We start from the raw sequence: 22629 nt of genomic DNA, 5'->3' as shown, positions 1-22629 counted from the left end.
ATATCTTGAACCGGAAGTCCCCTTTGAGAGCTTTCTCTGGACATGCCAATCTCTTGCTCGCTCGGACTGATCAAATTTGAAACAAATTGTGTAATGATCGACCTCCCCTCTCTAACCATGCAGAACCTTATGCTGCCGTAGCCTACGCCTCATGCGCGTATTGTTTACTGCCACTGTAGCAGACAGAGACAACTGTTCAGGGGACCGAGCACGTTACCAGAAAGTAGAGGGTGCACGCCAAGGGGGCCTTTCCTCCATCTAAATTAGGATTATTGGAATGGAGTCGAAAAGGTAAGTTTTATCTGAACTTTAAGTCTAAACTGGCTGTGAAATATGCCCATTTGATTGAACCGTTGCTATAAGCACAGAGTTATGATCTTTTAATTGCATTTCAGACTGAACTTGCCTTTTAAGATTGTGAGAGTTAGTCAAACTCTTGCCTGATCTGGCATGGAGTGAGAAAGGTTATTAGGCCTGTTCCTGCTGACTCTGCCACTCAAACAGCAGGCATCTCGTGCGCAGATATTTTTAGATAGGTCATCTGATATTTTCAATTTAAGATGTCCAATGATAATATAGCCTAATTATCCCCCCCCCCCACCCACCACACACACACACACACACACACACACACACACACACACACACACACACACACTCACACACACACACACATTGCGAACACACTCCTCGTCTCTTTCTCTCTCTCTCTCTCCCCCTGTGTGAAATGTTTTAATAAGCCCTACACGCTCTGTGTGCAGAGTTTGATTTGTTTTCTCTCCATGCTCCCCGGCCCTGGATCGAGACATTAGCCGAATTCCCCCAGGGTGATTGGATGCAATTTGTCCGGAGTAGACAGGCACGTCCTGGATGTTAGGAATTCACTTTGGCTCAACGTGACAAGTCTGACTTCGATCTACAATTGCATCTGAGAGTGCAGCGAGCGGAAAGATCCCATGCCATTAAGTGCCCACCCCCTCCCGCACCCCCAGACCCCTTTTTTGTGTGCAAAAATAACAAGATCCTCCATTTGCGCACAAATATTCATAACGATTCTATTTGCGACACCTCTAATCTGCTCGTGAGGCCTGTGTGCAGCACTAAGTGACTGTGTCAGCAGTGGTCAGTCCTCCGAGTCAGAGGGAAAGTCCGAAGCCTTTAAATTAGATTAAAGATTGACAGTGGACTAGATCAAAAAAAAAAAAAAGGAAAACGAAAAAAACGCAAGACTGACACCTGTCATGCAGACTTGCATGTGATTGATTCTGATGCTTCGTGTTGGCAACAATAGTGCTGCTGTTTTGCGCAGGGCTGAGTAGGCGCATTTATCACTCGCTTGCCAGGAGTGGCTGAAGTCAGTGTCCGTGTCGCGCTGTGAGCTGACAGGGGAAAATGGGAGCTAACGAGGTTGTCAGATGTCCTGACAAGACAAATGAGAGCTCGTCACTCCCTGCGCTTTAATAACGTTTAATGGAAACGTATTGCACCGTTCAAAATAAAGTGTTACACATACCGGGTTCTGCCGGAGACGCAGTTAATTACGCACGGTGAGGTAAATTACGCATCAGCTAAAGGGTGTTGGCCTGGATTCAGCACCACCAAAAGAGGATTGTATCTATATAACACCTATGATTTGTTGCTAACAGACCGTTTCGACCTTGAACTTTGTGTTGTGACGTTCAACAAGCAATAGACTGAAGTTGACTAAGCAAAATTTTTAGTTTAGTCACATTTTATGAAAAAGTCTTTCTCCAGCCACATTTTTTTGCAGCAGCTAGACGTGTTTGTAATGTAAAATCAACTCAATTGTTAATTAAAAAATAAATAAAACATCTGAATGGATTTCTCGATGCTAATATTTCTGCTCCAACAAGTGTACAAAGCTGCAGGTTTTATATTCACTGACTAAACTGGGCCACAATCCATCTCAAATTGGAACAAACGAACCTTTGAGACTTTATTTCCCCTTTATTTCCCACGTGTACATGTTAAGATGCAATGCAACTGTTGTCATCTGTCACAACAGTCTGTACCGAAACGGTTTCCCCATCACATGTCGAGGGGCTGTGATCTGACTGATTTCATTCTCCTGTGTAATTCATGGTGTGCGATAGAGCCAACACACTGTTTGGTAGTTATGGTCATGATACATGATCCCCAGGGCAGGGCTGATGCTGGACTAAACCTTTAAATATCGGTTGTAGATATATCACCAGTTTGTATTTATGTGATCAACTTGATCATCGCCTATTGTCTTCCATTCACTCTTATTATTGATGCTTTCTGTATCAGCCTCTCAATGACTGGAATCAGCATTTTTTATTTTTCGAGGACCTCTTACAAAGCCGCGTTCAAACTGAAATATTTTACTCACTATCAAAAGTATAATTATAGCCTATACTGTAGGCGTTTACATGTGGAGTGTTCCGGATCTCTCCCCCATTAGAAGACGGTGACAACTCATTACTTTGCATAGAGGCTCACCTCCCCACGACTCAACGAACATGGTGAGTGACAGATGATGGGGAGGCATTTGTAAAGATCTTATTCGCTCCTTTCTCCCCTGATAGAGGGGGCGGGATGTGCGCGTAAAAATAGACATCATTTTACTAATGCCATCACCTGGCCTCTGATACTTTTCCGTGCAGGGTCGGAGCGGCCGGAGCACCTGCTGCAGGAGGAGGTAATTATACTGTCTGCACCGCTGCACACATGGTCACATACTGAAGGGCCCAGCTACACAATTTATATAGACGGAAGGATATGGCGAGGCTATTTTTGTGCGTAAAACTACAACAAATGTTAAAATGACCGAATAAATGCGCATGACGCCTGCATTGCGCACAGGCCAGTGGGACCTTCTACAAACAAGCCTATAGCTCCAAGCGAGAGAGGAGCCAGAACATAAAACACCAAATGTGACAAACTCAACGCAGATCTCCGGGATATGTATAAATGGATACAGCGGCACAACGCTGTACGTGAACTCACACAGATGACTGGGCTATGTAAAACAACACACACTAAATCAGGCAATAACGACGACAAACCGTCTGGAAAATGGAAGCACACAGTGCAGCAAGAAATCACTTCGTGTCTCCTCCCTCATTCTCTGTGTCTGGATGACAAATCCTGGAGTAAATATTTTGAGAATAATTGAACTGATTGTTATGTGCAAGTTTCTCTGTCTTGAATATAAAAGCGGCGGCGTGTCTCTGCGCAGTCATAATGACTTTCAGACCATGGCAACATATATCCATAATGTGGCAAATGGCTAATATGCAATTCTGCGGAATATGTCAGCATGCATTATTAATTTGGATGTTCCCCCACCTCGCAAATATTCTTGAAAAACACTGAAAATATAAGATAGATGAGGATCCAGAGACTTTCAATGGTCCCGAGAAAGCTCGTTTCGAAAACGTGAAATAAGATGACCTCCACTGTTTTTAAGAAAGCTCCCTAAAGGCTGCCAAACTCTAAAGGCGCACAACATAATGCATGTAAAAGGGCGAGAAAGAAAAGCAAATTGTGTCTGTGAAACTTTGTTGTACCCTGAACATATAGATTATTGAGGACTTCTGTGAGAAAAATAATGATAAATTCCGGGTCAGTGCTTCACTATTGATCTTATTCACTCCATCTCTTATAGCCGGTTATTCAGCAGCACCCCGCTGTGGATACACACTACATTTCAGCCTATACAGTGTTAAGCCTGCGTACTGGCAACAGAAAGCCTCTGTATAGACCACGGAACGTTTCTAAATCTAATCACAAACGAACCGTAATTAGACAAGTAATTACCGGCGTAATTAACAGCCTCTTTCTGCTCGCTGTGCTTTGATATGGATGGCCAGTGAGCTCTGCGCTTTATGGCACACAGGCAGCAGCAGCGGCAGCGGATAAAGTCTTTATTATTATTGCTGGAAACCCATCTGGTAATAGTCTTGCCCGAGACCTCCTCCCCCCTAATCAAGGTTTTAATTAAAGACGGTTGAGGGCCATGGAGAACATGAAGGCCAGTAATTAAGACTAACATTGGACCCTAACAGATGCAGCCCTCCTTCTGCGTTTGTGCAGAAGAGGGAAGCTCACAAACCAAGAAGCGCACAGTCGTTTATGCATGCATGTAATATTCAATAAATAATGGTGGTTAAATATGATTGGCGATCGCTGATCATTATAATACATCGTAACGCGAAATATGAACAGGAAAACATTTTTTTTTTTGCCCGGGTGTTTGTTTTCATATTTCTTTGACAGCTCTGGGGTTTTGTTGCGAGAGAGAACCCCCCGGTCACACTGCATTAGTCTGATGCCTGCGCACTATAGTGCGTCATTTGAGGGTCCAAACAGGACGAAGGCTGGACATGACCATCATTCACACACACACACACACACACACACACACACACACACACACACACACACACACACACACACACACACACACACACACACGCACACACACACACACACACACGCACGCGCGCGCATGCATCTTAATTTATTCCTACCAAAATATTCTTAAATTAACTTAAAAAAAATATATACTTATCTGAGGACATGATTCTAAACCCCAACTGTCAGGACGATTTAGGAATTAAATTAGATCGTCTAGTTCAGAAATCGTCTTTTGAACAAAAGTTATGCACATAATACATTGATCGCACACGAATGATCCAAGGTAAGAGCTACGTCTCGAAATAATAAGAACATTAGCATAATTGGTAATACAAATCTGCTAAACATTTTGATTTATAAACAAAGTGCATATGTTATGTGTACACGTGTACCTTTAATCAATCACGCAGAAAATACAATACAACTTTCCATGTGTGATTATCAATATTCATCACTTTTGATTTCCATTTGTGCCACTCATTTGTGCCACTCATCCACTTTGTCTACACGCACGCACGCGCTCTCGCACACCAATTGACTTCCTCCATAAGTTGCATTGTGGAAGTTAAAGATTTGCACCTCTTCAGATGGGCCAGCAGATGGGCGGACGTTTAGCCAAACGCCCACGCGAAGCCCCCCCTGCCCGCTCAGCCACCGCTGGAGAAGGCCGACAAGAAGGGTGAACTTTGGCTTCTCGACCTCGTCACATCTCCCTTAACAAATGGCATATTTGAAAATGAGTCAAGATTCAACCCTGGGAGAAACGAGGTGGAACCAAAGTAAAAACACTCCAATGGAAAGACTATCACTACATTTCCCCTTCAAACAGGTATGCAAGAACATGAGCCACTCAATAGTCCTAATACTCCTATACACAACATCACAATAACAACCTTAACATCACTAACCGAAGTTATGATAATGGTATGATGTTATGATAGAATATGTTATGCTGGACTGCTATGTTTCAAATTGTACTCATAAAGAACGCGCCGATTATTTCATATAGCGATCTTTAGAAATGGCTTTAGCAAGTGTTTAATTGACAGTTATATGTAGAATAAAAGCCTTAAAAACGGTTAAATGCAAGTATATCTCAAGCTCTAAATACAAACCAACCCAGAGCTCTGATAAAAAAAACATCTTCAGGTGATAACGGAGGAGAAAACTTGGCCAGAGTACTGCAGCGTGCTCTCCATCATCGCTACTTGTGGAGCTTTTCTGCCCCCTAGTGGCCAACCGGGGACCCACAGACACTTTGAGTGACGACGCTGTCGTTAAATATCAAAACATGCTGCAGGTTTAATTTGCGCTCCGCGGAACAAAGGTGACCTGGCACTGTTTGTATGCACGTGAACGTAATTGCTGCATGATTACTTTCACTATCTGAGTGCACTATATACTTTGAGATATGTCAATATTTATATCATAGAATTAAATAAAACATGTTTTTATTTGCATTTCTATGTTGATATTTGTTTAGCTTAACGTGAATGAGGATCAGGTGGGGGCACAAAATACGAAGATGTAATTGTATTGCTAATCTTAATCTATATTTATGCTCTAAACTGCTGTAACAGTTTGAATGTCTGACTAAATGATAATAATAAAGTACTTAACATGTCTATCTAACTGTCTTGAGTTATTTACTAAATTTGGTTGCTTGATTTATGAAAATAAACTTGATCTCATTAACAAATATGTTCTTAGGTCATAAATTATGATGAACAAGATGTAAGAACAAATCAGCTGATTTGATTATATGATATATTCAAGGCTGTATTAGGGTTGCACATTGTACCGTTGAATACAGATATTATCAATAGTTCATGCAAACATTAACATCTTAACGGCTGCTGACACATATTGATGTTTTTACAGTCATTGTGACACATTGTTCATGGATGCAGTTAATATATGCGTAGCCTCTTGGTCGATGGCGATGACCTCGCATATCACAGTTTATATTGGCAGAATATGTCCATACATCTAATTAGCAAGCTTCTATTCTGCTAAAAATATACAACAGTATGTGACCTTAAATATGTTATAACATCTGACACATTATCAAAATATATAACAAAGTATAACATATCAAATATATAACAAAGTATAACATATCAAATATATATGTACAAACAACAAAGTTTTTAAATTGAAACACATTTTCAAAATCTAAGTTAGTGCGAGACGTACTGTACATACAAATTCATTTTTATGTGAAAGTATAATTGTTTTTCCCTTGTATTTGTAATAGTTTTCTTTATGACAAACACTGACCAGAGGCTTTATCTATAGTCCATCTTTTTCTTTACCACTACATCATACAGGAGAGCAGCTCTGCATTCTGCTTCAGGTACACAAGTAGGAGGCAGGCAATTATCCTAATATCCCAGTAATGTTAAAAGAATGAGGATTAATTTTCCATCTGGTTGCATGGAGAGAAATGTCAAACGTATTGGATTGAGACCGTTGTTTTAATCATTAAGGGATCACAGTGAAGTTTGATGAAGAGGTTTTGCAGTTGTGCTGCTCAAGCATAATTAAGCCTATTGACCATAGTGAGTCCAGAGCTTTCTGAACTGTATATTGGCGTCTTGGATTTGTTTGTGAATCTTCCAAAGTGAAAAAAAGTGTTTTAGACTTTGGAATGTCATTTTCTGAAGGTAATATTATCTGAGGATAAATTGCATAACTAGATAAAATTATGACGATTATAGAGAAATAACTCTTAATCAAGCCAACAGTTGTGGCATCTCCATTAGGCACACTGTGTCTGTGCTGCAGTATTTTGTCCTGTAATGGAAATGTGTTTCCCATACAGGATCTCTGTCTCTCCCTCTCTCACTCATTCCCTCTCTTTCTCTCTCTATGCATGGAGGGAGGTTGGCATTTACTTGACAATTTCTGCCTTTAAGTGCAGGCTTTAAGTGCAGTGTTTTTATCTACACCTAAGATAGCTGCGGACCAGGACAATTTAACAGGCAATTTAACTGACCGTGTGTTAGTGAAGCTGTCTGAGTTCCACTCTCTGCCAGAGCGCCATGGCATGATGGATGTAGGCAGTCTGGGCTAGGTGAAGACACACACACATACACACAGACACACACTCAAAACAAAAACACACATACATACACACGTGCACACACACACTCACACACAATCCTTTTGAATACACAAATACACAGACACACCGCCCTGCCATATTTTCCCAATACAAACGCATATGGGACAATCCACAGCCAACCCCCTTCCATTAAGTCAACATCTTGTGCTGGCGGTTGGAACAGTGCAGGGCTGGAGTCAGGTCGTCCAAATCCGTCAGTAAGAGGAGGCAGAGGCGTTTGTCATCCTCCTCTCTGGGCACCATCCTCCTGGAAGAGAGAAAGGGGGGACAGAGGGTGGTGAAGCTACGCAGCATCTGGCTCTTGTGGCTCCAGCTGCAGCGAGAGAAGGGGACAGGAGCTCTGCTGCAGCCCAGGGGAGACACTCCTTCTGCAGCCAAAACCGATCCACCACCATCCTAGCTGCTTGATGGAGGAGTAAGGAATCGCGTGAGACGACACAGAGAAGGAGCCTGCAGGTGTTGTTGATAACCTAAAGTGAGGAAGAAGATGCAGTTCAAAGAAAGTAAAGTACTGATATTTAGTTTCTTGATTACTGTTTCAGTGTTTTAGGTATCATGGCAATTTTGCATTGATCTGACTTTGATCTATTGATGAGAAGAATTAGGGTTATTAGACTATGGAGACAAACCTCTTTAGGTCTTCCACCACCCTGCAGCGACAGCAAAAAAGGTTGAAACCGGCATATGCCGCTCATGCACACAGTTCATACAGTTTCACTCAAACATGCCACAGTCCAGAGAAGGTGTAAATAAAGTAGTGTGACGTCAACTGACTAGAATGTTGGACCAGAGGAAAATGTCACCCAAATGATGACCCATAAATTGCCGGGCACAGACACGCAGCCAAGGCCTAGAGATATCTTTATCATCCAACGTCAGCACACAAATGATTTTTAGCCAGTGGCAAACATTTAGCACCAGACTCCATTGCCTTTAAGGCCACTTTGTCACAGATCTATGGATGATTCAAGGCCTGGGGACGGCATTTAGTATTAGCACTTAATGTCCCAGTGTGTTTCAGGGTTTGTTCTTGGGCAATATAGTTATGCAGATTGAAGGAAGGCAATCAAATTAGATGTTTTGAGGGAAAGGACGAGAAGTACTCAAAGGGGGGGCAACACATGCTTTGTCTTATTGTGGAGCGTGACCTTTATCGGGGAAAGAGGGAAAGATCTTGGGGGCTGAGGAGCCCCTCTCCTCATTCTGAGGTGTCCTCTGGGATTAATTAACCCCATTCTCCCATTAGGCCCTTGGGATTTGCATTGCTTAGATTGGGAGAAGTCGACACGAGGAGCCATGCATCGCTCTTCTGATCTCTACCAGGTGTGTGCATTTCTTGTCCTGAGATTTTTGCAGGACATGATCTTGCCTTACTCCCCATTATGGATTAATGCGTACACCTCCAGATGCTGGAAACCCCAAAAATTAAATATCTAGTCCGAAAAGCCTACACAGACCAATTATCAATATCAACCTCTTACATTTTTGCACTTCTTGCTTGAATGCAACACAGACCTCACACTGTAACACTGTTGTGGTTAGCCGGAGAAGCTAATGAAATTAGCGGCAGAGATCACAAGCATCTGTTTGATGTCACTAATGATGTGTCAAGGGGACTGCCATGTGCTATTGTTCTGATAGCCTATATGTGCATGTCTGTGTAATGTGATGAATGTCATATTCTCAAAAGAGAGAACACGAATTTACTATTCTTTTCGTAAACTGGACCATTAATGTCAATCATGTGGACGGCAGCAGAAAGCCAGAGGGGTGCCAGCTCACACAACAAGCGCTGGTCCCCGCAGTCTCATGATGACGGTCCCTAGACGGTCTGCTGTAACAGCTCCAGCTAATCTTCTTTTCATGGTCTTCATTACGACCTGTCAGGACATAAATTGACAGTAAATTGCTGTGTTTATTAACACAGCACTAAAACAGCATCCTTAACCGTTCTGCCCCCTCGTGCAAATGTTAACGTTTAACAGTGACCAATGGGATCAATTAAGATGCGGCATAAAGTGATGCTGCGCCTAAACAAATCCATGCGCGCGCACTTGCACAGACACACACACACACACACACACACACACACACACACACACCTTAAGATGCCTCCTCAAACATAATGTCCTCTGTTGATGACCCCTTTTGAAGACCTATTCAGACAGACACTTGCTCGCCACATATTTGCAGCTTGAGTAACTAAGGGAAGGGCCATGCTTCATGAAGCAGTGCATCAACAGAGTCTTGAGTCTGAGACTTGCTGTGGCCTTTGCCATATAACACAGTAATTACTAGATCAAATCTGTTCAAATTGAGGCAACGCTGTTCTGTGATCCCTCCTATACTAATCAGCACGCTGAGGTATGGCTGTGCGACTATAAATTGCTGACTTAATTAAAACCAGGACCTCTCTGTCATCTAATTACAGGGAGAAAAGGTTATTGCTTCAATGCAATTTTCCAAATATGATTCCTTCACAGTTATTAAAAGCTCAGGCGTCGTTTATTGTTTCAGATTTTTCAATATGGAAATGGCCCTGATGACAGACGTAATGACTCGGGGAAAACGCTTCATCTCGATAGTGGCCTGGCATGGTCATTTGTCTAAGATAAGTGGAGCGGACAGGAACTGGGAAATGTCATGGGAGGCATCCCATGATTGCCTCCATTTTACAGTTGTCATTAAACAGAGCAAAGGTTTCTTTTCTCCTATGTGGCAGCAATGAGAAGTTTATTAATCTATCCAGAATAGTATGGGCGGTGAGTTATTATAAGTATGTGAATTCACAAGGGGGAGGGAAATTGTGGAGAGTAATTGTGTGATGAGAGACTCTATTCCCTGTTATTGTTGAGTCAAATCAATATTCTACTTCAACTCTTCCACATACCAACCTAAAACCAGATGGAAAAATGAGTGTAGACACAAAATTCATATTCATTAAGAACAGCAATGGGAATTCCCGAGAACAAACCGCAAACCAAAACAATTTCTGAAAAAGAATATAGAAACATTGGTGAAATTACTGTACCTGAACAAAATAAGGCAGAGGAGTAAATTAAGAAACAATGTAATTGTAGTTTAAAGGTCATGTATTAAAATGTCTAGCTCTATGAATTGTTTTTCTTTCTGCTCTCTGGTTTAAAGCTGCATTGTGGCAGCTTGAAGCAAAAGAGGAAGAAGCCTTTTCTTACTGTGAGCCGCAGCTGACTGATAGCACATAGAGCACAACAATTAAATAGACTTTTATTGGTAAGATGCCTGAGTAACAAACTCAGCTTGGCCTTATCTGGCTTTATCTGCACTGAAAAGAGGGCTACATTTGTTCAAAATAAGAGGTTATTTTTCTATTGAATAAAACGTCAGTGAAATATCATGCATTTAACCGCATATTTGATGCCTTTTTACATAAATACTGTGTGTACCATTACCAATAAGTGAGCTAAAAAAAAGCTTTTTGGTAACAGTCATATTCACTTAAATAAATGAGTTTAAATCTCAGTTATTCATAAGCACTTAAATATTCACAAATTCAGATGAAATTACGCATAAACAAACTCAAGCTTTTGTTGCAAAAAACAAGTAGATGGGATAAATACAGTCGGTGGCTGTGAGCGAGGAGCGGGAAAAGGCCACAACAGAACTGTATATCCCGGACACTAATGCTCTATGTCTCCCACCATAGGGTTTTCTTAATTACATTAACCAAATGCCTTCTGCAGTGTGTGTAATCTCATGGTTAACTGAACACCCCTGTAGCTGCAACCCCCTCCCTGTTCTATTCCTCTGTGAAATATTCATGTTGAAAGCCACTCTTCCCAACTACTTTCTCTCTCCAACATGTTAATGTCTGCAGTTGTTCCGCCATGCTGCTATTGTTTGAGATTAATCCTTACTTTACAATAACCTTCAACACAAAAGCATCCTAATGTGGGATAAAATGGTATGAATTATAATTCAAGTGACTTAAGTACCATGCAGAAGTTTAAACATCTATAATATTGTTCACAGAAAATTGTATTTGTTATTGTTGTTGAAGCTTGTGAGATGTGTGTCTAATACCAATACGTATTTCATCTTAATATATCCCAGACTTTACAAAGTTTAAGTTTATTTAACATATTTTCACCAGATTTCCGAGATGCCTCTCACTGGGAAAAAAACATTTGTATTTCTTCATCTCAGCACAACACACTGATTCAAATTGACCAGGCAGGACTAATTTAAATACATTAACTATTCATTAATAGAATAAAGAGGCTAGTTAGCCCCAGGGCCCCTTTATAATCATAAACTGGGGTGTACTATTTATGCAAATAAGCAAAGTGCCATGTGCTGGCTTATTATGCTACTGATGAATGGCAAAGTACACATTTCTCCTGCCCACAAAGAAGGATTAGGCACGGCAGTGTCAGCAACTTGTTTCCAGGGTACAGAGTCTGCTAGTTAAGATGCATCCAAGTAATGTGATTCTTCTAGTCATCTTTATGTAGATATGATCGCACACCCCCCTTCCATGCAAATTATTCCTGTCTTTTCTTAAAACATTATGTCTCAAGCATGAAGTTAACAAAACGGGGACACCTCCCCGCCCTCGTCGTAACACACGTCGACTAGAGCTACATGTAGGGCTATTGGCTTATGCTTGTTTAGATTTAATAACAGGATGCATTGATTCGACTTTTTCTCTCCTAAAACCTTAATTCAGACAATTTACCAATAGAGTTTAATCTAGTGCTTGTTCGGTTTACAGTGTAATGCATTGGAGGTCTCTGGCCTCTGAAAGCAGATAGCAGCAGGTAGATATATCCTGAGTTGTATGCAATTTGTAAAGCTATTTTTTGCTGTTAATTTTAGTATTGTTGTGTGTTGACTAAGTGATCAACAACATGTCATGTGTTCTAGCGACGGGATTGTTAAGGACAACTTAAAGCAGTTCTTCACAGACTTTCCAGTCTGTAAAGCCCTGCTTGCTAGTAGCAGTCAGGGCCCTGGCTGCTGCAGCTCTCTGGGTCGGCCATCTAGGGACCTGAATCAGTTTGGGTATGCAACCTTGGTTCTGTATTGGTTTCACATTCCAACACACATACACAAACACCCATCACTTCACCACACTGTGCTGCTTTCACTGACGTTCTCACTAATCCTTTAAGTATGTCTTTAGTTTGGCTGAATTTGAGTTATTTTGTTTCAATACAAATGTGTTGAACTTCAACTTTGTGCATCTCACTTCTTTGTTGCAGAACATGAGCTGGTCCTAGACCAGAGGGGAACTGAGCCTTGGACTTTATTGACAGGTAACAGGAGGAAATATATGAGATTGGGGGCATTTTTGTTGTCTGTCAACAAGGCAATGGCTCGTAGCTAACAGCGCAAACTATGGGAAAAGTGCCAAAAGAGCGAACATTGTCTACCTGAGGGGCAACCGGAGGGTAGGTGCTCCGCTTCTATGCAGTTTGTTGATATAGCGTTATCAGCTGTAACCCCCCTATGAGAGCAGCAAGAGAGAGAGAGAGAGAGAGAGAGAGAGAGAGAGAGAGAGAGAGAGAGAGAGAGAGAGAGAGAGAGAGAGATCTGCTCAGGTAGATATTACTCCACTGTATTTTTACATACATAATAGTAGTTTGATGCTATGCTCTAAATCCTGTATACAGGTCGTTTTACAGCAGCCATTCTGACATGTCATAGGGTGCAATCAATGCCAATAATTATAGTCCCATGTTATGTCGTGGCCCAGCAAGCCAGCATGCACAATGGAGGGCCCTGGCCCACCTTAATGGAACAGGGCTGTAATTAAAGTCATTAATTACACCTTTGTTTAACCTGCAATGACATCAAAATGGCTACTGTGACAAGGACAAATAGCACTGTTTAAGCAAAAACTAAATACATCACCCTTCCTAATGACTCAATTCATACAATCCCTAAATTAAAATACTACAGGTTAGCTAATTTTGCGGTATCAAACGTAAAAGACAGCTACTATTCTGTATCTAGATATCATATTCAGATTGTAGTGATAAAACTGCTCTTGTCTCAACAGCAACCAAACATTGTACTCGGTATTCACTTAATTTTTTTATTTAAAAAAAAAATGACAACTGTGCCTTAACACACACAAACACTATGATTAGACATACAGGACTTTCTTGGTGACAACTGTATGTGCAAGGTGCCCTTTTGGTTGGTTGTTCCTTTTTCAATAACTTCAAGCTTTGTTTAATACATTACAAACTACAGCAGAGACAAGACTCTACAGGGTTGCATATTTGAGGCTGACGGTGCATAATTAAAGCAATGGGGGTCTGGACCCTGTTTATACGTGCACATACCTGTACGCTCGACACATTACACACTGACAGCCAAACCGCCATGATGGGTGCATGTTGGTACAAGTGGAAACACGATTATGTTAAAGAAAGAAGCAGCTCTGCAACTAACAGAGCTGTAACAATTTCGTAATTTCCCTCCTTACTGGTTTTAAACTGAGCCGTACTGCATCCATAGTGAACTGAGTTTGCGCGTTAGCGTGCAACGTGGCGTCTGAAACCCTCTCGTGTTACGGCATCCCGTGGACCAATCACAGGGCTCCTGTCAGCGGCGAGGCCGGGTCTGGCTTAAAACGGACACGGTGATTGGCTGTACGTAAGGCGGCAGGAAATCCCGGTTTGGTTGCGTCCCTCGTTCATAAAAAAGGGGGACAGGATTGCCTAAAATCGTTTGAGTGAGGTACGTAAGTGTTCTCAGTGGACTCGCGTGCAGGCTCAGGTGCACTCGCAGGTTTGGTTATTGCGCAGCTGCAACATTGTTGCACACCGCTGCTGAAGAGAGGAAGAAAGGCTGGTTTGGGTCGCCACGAGCAGTGGAAGTAGCTACTGAGCCGCTTGCTCATTGTGCATTGTAGTGTCACGGGCCTGTTTAGATCAAGTGGGAACCTCCAGCTTCATCCTTGACTGATGGACGTCTCCAGCTTCATGTGCGCGGCGCTTCTGTGCACTGTTGTGGTGCACGGTAAGCCAACGTTGAGGAAAGACCGATTTCTTTCTCAGAATACTGACCCAGAATTGGGCAGGCAAGCCCACGAAGACAAGAAAAGCTTCCAATACGACCATGAGGCCTTTCTTGGCAAAGAGGAGGCCAGGACATTTGACCAGCTCACTCCCGAAGAGAGCAAGGACAGGCTTGGGTAAAGACATATCATTACTCTGACACAATGGCTGATTTCTATATATTGGTGTTACTGTTTTATAAATCAAGCACTTTTCTCCCGAAGGGGTCTGTTGCGTGTAACTGTTCAGGCTAAGGACATTAAAATTTAACACGAGCACAAGTGCCTGAGAGAGATGTGCATGCCAGCAAATCTACAAGGCTATATAAAACGGTGCATTATTGCGCCACCAGCACTAGTCTCACACTCTCCTATAGAGTTAATTGCTCAGCCGAAATCTTAATTATACATCGGCATTAAATAACCATATGTAGGTGGTGAAGTTTGAGTACAGTTATGTTGCAGTACACATTGTTCATGTAGAGCTTCTGTCACTTACAGCAGTGTTTAGGCCTACACTTCATGTGCTACGTGGTTGTGTGTGTGCGTGTGCCTGTGTGTGCGCTTCAGTGTTTTTTCTTTTTTTTTCTTTTTTTTTACCACTGCCTGGTTGACAGGTTGGCACCATGTAACACACGTTGGCTAAATGGGCTTTCCTCTAAAAAAAACTGTTTCCTGTTGTGTTGAGAGTGGGAGGACCCCTGTAACATCACAACGTGGCAAACTAGGTCTAAGAATACCCCAGCTACACTGTATTTTTCACTATAAGGGCTTTGCCTGCTCCTCCCTATAGGGTAGACTTATTGAAGCCACGTCCCTTTATAGTAAAAGTGGTGCAACCAAATATTTAATTAATTGTCTCCTGATTGTAATTATAAGAGCTCAAGGTTTTGAGGTGAGACGGAACAAAGACTTGTGCTTGTTAACTGTCTTTGAAATTAAGATATAGTGCCTATTTTGGATCTTTACCATCATATTTAAGCATTAAAGTGTAGATGATAACTCTAACAAATGTTTCCTGTCCTTATTCTTTTGCCTCACAGTAAAATAGTGGAGAGGATAGACAGTGACGTGGATGGCTACATCTCCACAGCTGAACTCAAGGCTTGGATAAAACGCGTTCAGAAGCGTTACGTCTATGAGAATGTGGCGAAGGTGTGGACCGACTATGATCTGAACAAAGACAACAAGATTTCGTGGGATGAGTACAAGCAAGCCACTTATGGATACTACCTTTGTACGTGTGTTTTGTTCACGCTATGTCATTTAGTTTTTAACGTACAGTATTAAAGCAGCTATTTATACGCGTGACTTAAACTTGATTTTAATTCCCCGTCTTTAGCCAACCCGGAGGAGTTTGAGGAAGCAACAGACCAGTTTAGCTTCAAGAAGATGCTCCCTCGTGATGAGAGGAGGTTTAAAACAGCGGATCTGGATGGGGACCTGGCAGCAGACAGAGAAGAGTTCACATCGTTCCTCCACCCTGAAGAGTTTGAACGCATGAGGGATACTGTGGTTCTGGTAAGCTCTCTGTAACCACATGGTTATTATACGTGTAATTAGAAAAGGGCATTACGCACAGTGTTAGACATTCAGATTTGCATGGAGGAAAATATATAATTCTTTAAATTTTGAGTTGTGTAATTTCATCCACTAAGATATGTTATTTAATTACAGGAACAGATTGAAGTTTCTAATCCATGTCTTTGATCTGATAAGCCATTTGAATTGATGTGCTACATTTGGATAACACCTTAATGAAATGTTAATGGACCAGGAAATTATTGACTTTCTGTATGTTTTTGGAACAGGTCCAGTGGGATGGACCGACTGTCCCATTTAAGACTCGATCTTTAAATATAAATTTGGCTTTATGGAACAGTTGCGTGGCAAATGTTAACAGTGATGCACTCTGTTCATAAAAGTTGTACTACCCATTTGACAGAGTTAATAATTTAATTCCTCATTTTTGTGACATCATCGAATGTTACCAACTGTTTTGCCAGTATGTTCACTGATTGTGGTAAATCTGACTAAAGCTCAGCCGGATTCTCACAATGTTAAGAGTTCAAGCTCCTCCTTTTTTTTCCTAACACAGATCTTTTACACAACAATGAGTGATTGATGGTCTATGTTGTCATAAAAGGAAAAGACAGAAGGATAAACTGTAGAAAGGACATGATTGTTGGATAGCAGGACAGATCAGTCATGGAGCTCGTAGGGCAAGTTACGTTTAAATAAGTACTGGTTAAATGTTCGGCTTCGCATCTACCTGCTGCTATCTGCTTTCAGAGGCCCGAGAACTTACACTTGCATTACAATGTAAACCGAACAAGCGCTATTAGGTTTACTTCACTTGTCTAGCCACCCCAGTGTCCCAGAGGAACATCGCGGTAGTTTGGAACGGCATTTTCCTACCCTAAAATGTGCTTTTCGTGTACATGGTTGCATTTGTTTATTATTAGTCCGCTATTTGACTATAGAAGCTACATGGCTCTTAATCATTCTGTAGGTTTCAGCAAGGGCATCTCACCTGCATGTGACACATACAGTGATTTTAATCTGTGTTGCTGCATGTGTGTTTTGTGCCAACATGCATTACAATTAATATATGTTTGTGTGTGTGTGGTTATGAATTAAGGATCAGTTCACATGGCAATCCTTTAAGTAGCAGTTCAGTCAAATTCCCATGCTGTCAAATCCAGGATGTGAGAGAGAAATCCATCTCCCAGGGCTTCAAAAGCCAGTGGTTGCTTGAGTGTATATCATCTTTTAATGTGGCTCTTCTCAGCTGAACCCTGTCCTTCGTTCGTTGCAGTGTCAGTAAACTGACCCTCATACCTCCCCTCTTCATGACTGGAGCGACATGTTTTTCTTTTATTAGTCAAAGTGAGAGTTCCACTAATGTTGAAGCTTGTGTTTCTCTTTTATGATATCATTACTTCTTCTGAATGCAGGAAACCTTGGAGGACATTGACAAGAACGGGGACGGACACGTGGATGAAGATGAGTATATTGGTGAGTTTCAGCAATCTAATGCAATTAAATCACACAGTTAAAAACCTTAAAAAGGGCCACAACGGGCCAGTTGTCACAGACACAGGACCATACAGGTCTGTATCTTCATCATAACTGTCATTGGCATTGATGGCAAAATCCATTGCTTTTTTTTCAGGATGTTGTGATTTGACCTGAGAAAGGAATCAGAAATGTTTGTTGCATGTGAAATATGTCTGACCGCTATTGTTGCCATTCAAGTAGGCGACAGAACAGTATTGTAAAAATAATTCTTTTTTAATCTACCAACGTTAACTTTAGATAACATTTTCCATCGTCATTTGCTGTTTCAGCCGACATGTTTGCCCACGAGGACGGGGGTCCTGAGCCGGACTGGATCAAGACCGAGAGGGAACAGTTTTCTGACTTCCGAGACCTGAACAAAGATGGTAAAATGGACCTGGACGAAATCCGCCACTGGATTATGCCACAAGACTACGACCATGCCCAAGCTGAAGCAAGACATCTGGTGTATGAGTCTGACCAGGACAAGGTGCATAGTTTCATCTCATTGTTTTTATGTATATATACACACACACGTACTTGTTTTTTCATATATTTTGAAACGTCTATTGTTATAAAATAAAATAGGGGTCACTCATCTTGCGAATCCCTTGTCCTCCCTCCTCAGGACCAGATGCTGACCAAAGAGGAAATTCTTGAAAACTGGAACATGTTTGTGGGAAGCCAGGCCACAAACTACGGAGAGGACCTCACCAAGAACCACGATGAGCTCTGAGCTCTCTGTGCAGTTTTTGACTTGTGAAGGAGGAGGGTTGATGAACATCTTTTGTCTTCAAAGACCAAATCAGACTCTTGCACCTCCTCCCATACCCTTACCACCACTCCATCCTTTCCTCGTAGTAGTGGGACAGATGTCAGAGTGTTGGATTGTAAGTCAACACTGTAGATGCTAAACAAGAGGAGGTATGAGGGTCGTTCGTACCACTAACACTAAAGGTCCGTCTCGGTTCGGTTTCTGACATTCAGGAGCAAAGCCAGACACGGTGGACTTACTCTTCATCCACAGTGCCTTCTAGCTGCATCGACGGCTTCACTGCCTCAGAGATCTGTGTAGAGAATCTTTTATTAAAATCCTGTCAAATCTGAATGCTGAGCTTTAGGTGACTTGTAATATAAAAGAACAGTTTTTGATAGTACTGTTAATGTGAAACTACAGCGCAGAACAATTATTCAGATTTTATTTATTTGTGGAATCTCTTCTGTACTTAAAGTTTGAGAGGAATACAGTGATTGTTTTTATTCACAAATTGTGTTTCTTTGTTTACAGTTTCCTGGCCACATGTTTTAAAGACTTGTTGTTTTTGTGCTTTAAGAAATGTTTATTAACTGACAATTAATGGCATCGTTTTTGCACATGTTTAGATTTAAGGGTAGCCTATGAAAATGTTTTTCTTTATACTTAGTTTGAAATATATTTATTGCTATACTTAGGCCAACCATATGCTCCATGTTAAATTGAATTTACCTTTTGTCACATTTTAGCTCCTTCCTTTGACAACTGTCTATTTCATTGAAGGACTGTATTGATTTGAATACATAACTCCACATGACCCCTTGTTTCCTGTTACATCACTCAGAGGTCATCTTTTTGTATTAGATGTACCAAATGTATTCATACTGCATTTGAAAGCATTGTGTGTATACTGTGTACACCTGATGTTTTGAAACATCAGAAAGTCGTTCTTGTATTTCTCTATTTCCTAATGGTTACTTTGTATTACAAGTCATGCTGTAGATCCAGTAATGACCAGAATTTGTCATTTTAGTCAAATTAATGTCACTTTTTTTCTTTCTTTCCTTTTCTGTTGTGCTTTGTTGTCCTAAACCTCATTACATTCAAAGTTCACGACACACATGGGCACAAACACATCAATATGTTTCCTTTTTCAAACTGCACATGCTCATGAATTTTGTCAAGATAAATAAAACATATTATATATTTTTGTGTTAAGCTGCAAAGCATCCTTATTATATTTATAAGTATTTATCTTTTGAGTATTGCTGTTGGACTCTTAAATTGCCCAAAGGTGTGAAAGTGTGCGTGAAAGGTTGTCTTCACATATGAGTGTGCCCTGCGAAAGAATAGCAACCTGTCCAAGGTGTAGCACCCTTCGCTCAATGTCAGACATTCGATTTCATTATCCAATATCTATACGCTATCAATATTCCATCCTGTTAGGCTCGCGAAGAGACTGGACCCAATCGCAGCTGACAATCAGGTGAAGGCGGGGTACAGCCTGTTTATCGCAGGGCACATCTAGAGAATCCATTTAGGCATTCACATCTATGGGCAATTGAGAGACTCCAATTAACCTAAGCAGCAACCAGGGGCGTCTCTAGGATTTTTGACACATGCAGGGCTTAGCCCAGGAGAGTGAAGCAGATGCGTGCGCAGAGTGGGCGGCAAAAGTTTTAGACATAGAAATACTCTCCACTTACCCTACAGGTACCTGCTCTTCTGCACTGAATTAAATTAAAGCATTTTATGGTTACCAGTCAACATCAAATAGGCTAGCAATTTTCACAAACTTCCCTCAATAGCCCAGGCACAAAAATGCCCCATTCATCATGTTGAACATACAACAACACTTTTACATAATTTCTATTCCCATTACCTCTTTGATTCCTGACCACCTTTGGGGGGAAAAACATTGACATTTCTTTTGTGACATCTTGTTGTGCTACTACCCAAAGACAGCAGCTTGCTGTTGTCAAGCAGTCTGCTGCCTGACGCCACTGTTTTTGGGTGAATGAAGTCACGTGTGACCTGGAGGTGTTAACCACTTGTGTGCCAAAGTAGTGGCTTTTTATATATATATATATATATATATATATATATATATATATATATATATATATATATATATATAGATATATAGATATATAGATATATACATGTATATATATATATATATATATATATATATATATATATATATATATATATATATATATATATATATAGTTGTTACTCAAACCTGTCCAAAAACACTGATTTATCGAAACATCAACATGAGAGAACAGTAGTTTGAGGATGTGATCTTTTCATTCTCATGCTCTTGCTGTTATTATTCACTCATTCTGCCTCTGCTCACTTGCAAAGGACAGTTTCTAAAGACACCAGGCTGCCATTGTGTTATGTATTTGAGTCTATAGAACTCATAGAGTACCTACCTTTTTCTCTTATGGTTGTCCCACTTTATCTGTGCGTGATGCTCAAGGGAATAGGCCATTCAAATGTTCAAGCTTGTATTGGACTATTGACTGATTGAATTCTAAGAGCAAGTAGTTGCTGTTAACACTTCTCATGACTAATTGTAGTCTGCACACTCACAGCAGAGATGGAGTTAAGCTGACTTGCTGTTGCTGCTGGCTGTTGCAGTAAAACTCTCAGATGTAACTGAGAAAGCAGCTCTGCCACCCAGCCTGTCCCCTCTGCTTGCTCATGTGGAACATATGGATATATGTGTGCCAGTTAGCAAGACAAGTCAAGCGGGACCAATGCTATAAAGCTCATTAGGAACAAGGGACAGGGCGATGTATGTGTGGGATGTGTTATTCTGTTGTGATGTACAACCTTCCTCTAACAGTCAGACCATGACTGCAAGAAGACAAAAATGTCTGGAAAGCTATTCAGCTTTGATTTTAATATAAATTTCTTTGACATTTTCCAGGTTTAGATGACTTTGTAAGAGGAGGGCATTACAATAACAATGTTTATTTCATACAAATTTGCAAAAATAGGTTACAATATTCTGGCGTGGCTCCACTTGTGCAGCTTCATCCAAGAATACAGATTTGTTTTTAGATTAATTCCTTCTTTGTGAATCTGACTAAAAGCTCCAGGTCTGAGGAACATTCAAAGTGGAGGTGTTGCCTGTGGTGTTGAAGTTTTTTGTTATTTTGGGTCTCTATAATGTCTATTGGATAATCAAATGTTTGCTCTGTTGCCTTTTTAAAGAGTGTGGGGTCAGCCTTGCATCATGCATTTGAATAATTGGGAGGCCTAAAACACTAAGTAGCTCAATGTACTTCCTCCAAATAGCATATGAGGTTTGTCATGTGTCAGGGTGCATCTGTGAGTCTGTGCCAGTGTGTGAGTGAAGGTGGATGAGTATTAGTGGTGCACGCAGATGTAAAAGAACCAAATGTGTGTTTGACTGAGCAAGATGGGGGCACATGGGCTATCTGTGCAGCCTGCCTCGCGGTCATGTTTAACAGCCTGCCCCTCCTGTTTATGATAGGTTCCTAATCATTCACACTGGGGGAGTGTGTGTACAGTAATGCCTTCAGACAGCTCTCATATGAGTGTCTGCGTAGATCAACCCCTCTCCACTGATAATAATGAGCCCTCTGGGTGAGAACAGGGTGGAAACAGTGGGAGAAGACGGTCATAAAGTGTAGAATATTAATGTCTAAGAAGCCCCCTAGTATAATTTTCAGTTAGTCTTGCATCTCCTTTGAAAGACATTTTTTTCATAGGACACTGCCATTTCCATAACAGCAATTAACAGCAGCAAACCCAAAATGACTACTACAGTTAAATTGCCTGCATAATGAACTATACAGTGCATCCCCCTTCAATTGCCCTCTTGACTCTTATCATCACGATGCCCTATTTTTAAGCTGCATAAATCTGAGTTCTTTTATCTCTTGTGTTAGTTCCTTGTGCCCTGGGGATTTGCAGCCCACTGTGTTGTTTGTAATGATCTTTGGGACATCTGAACCATCCTGTCCTTAGACTTTCATAACAGACTTTCCGTCGTGCATTATATAAAAACATGCATCATGGTAAAACAACGGTACAATATCAGTCCATTAATAAGCTGTTGAGACAAACTTGTAATATTTACCCATGGGAATGGATGAACTATGATTCTTGGCCTTAACGTGACAGCTCGAGGGGCAGGCTTTCCATTTTGTCGTCTCAATGGAGGTCAGATCATATTGCTGAAACTGCAGTGAATGA

General features: G+C 41.1%; 1 protein-coding gene across 1 annotated transcript; it reads left to right on the top strand.

Moving 5' to 3' along the window:
* Positions 1 to 14236: 14236 nt before the first annotated feature.
* Positions 14237 to 19569, top strand: rcn1 (reticulocalbin 1, EF-hand calcium binding domain). The gene is made up of 6 exons (XM_068572770.1): positions 14237 to 14717; positions 15623 to 15816; positions 15922 to 16100; positions 17537 to 17597; positions 17930 to 18129; positions 18268 to 19569. Exons 1-6 carry the CDS (start codon positions 14488 to 14490, stop codon positions 18373 to 18375), a joined length of 972 nt encoding a protein of 323 aa, XP_068428871.1. The 5' UTR covers positions 14237 to 14487; the 3' UTR covers positions 18376 to 19569.
* Positions 19570 to 22629: the final 3060 nt, after the last annotated feature.

This window comes from Clinocottus analis, unplaced genomic scaffold (genome assembly GCF_023055335.1).
Source record: "Clinocottus analis isolate CAN_PGR_092001 unplaced genomic scaffold, fCliAna1.0.p SCAF_1, whole genome shotgun sequence".
Taxonomy (NCBI): Eukaryota; Metazoa; Chordata; class Actinopteri; order Perciformes; family Cottidae; genus Clinocottus; species Clinocottus analis.
Note: the sequence above shows the minus strand (reverse complement) of the source record. Positions and strands in the feature narration are given on the sequence as shown.

Bases quoted from the DNA above. Each gene is read 5' to 3' on its own strand.
- rcn1 (XM_068572770.1), top strand. From the start codon at position 14,488: ATGGACGTCTCCAGCTTCATGTGCGCGGCGCTTCTGTGCACTGTTGTG. The intron at 15,817-15,921 runs GTACGTGTGTTT...CCCCGTCTTTAG, and splicing joins CACTTATGGATACTACCTTT to CCAACCCGGAGGAGTTTGAG. The intron at 16,101-17,536 runs GTAAGCTCTCTG...TTCTGAATGCAG, and splicing joins TGAGGGATACTGTGGTTCTG to GAAACCTTGGAGGACATTGA.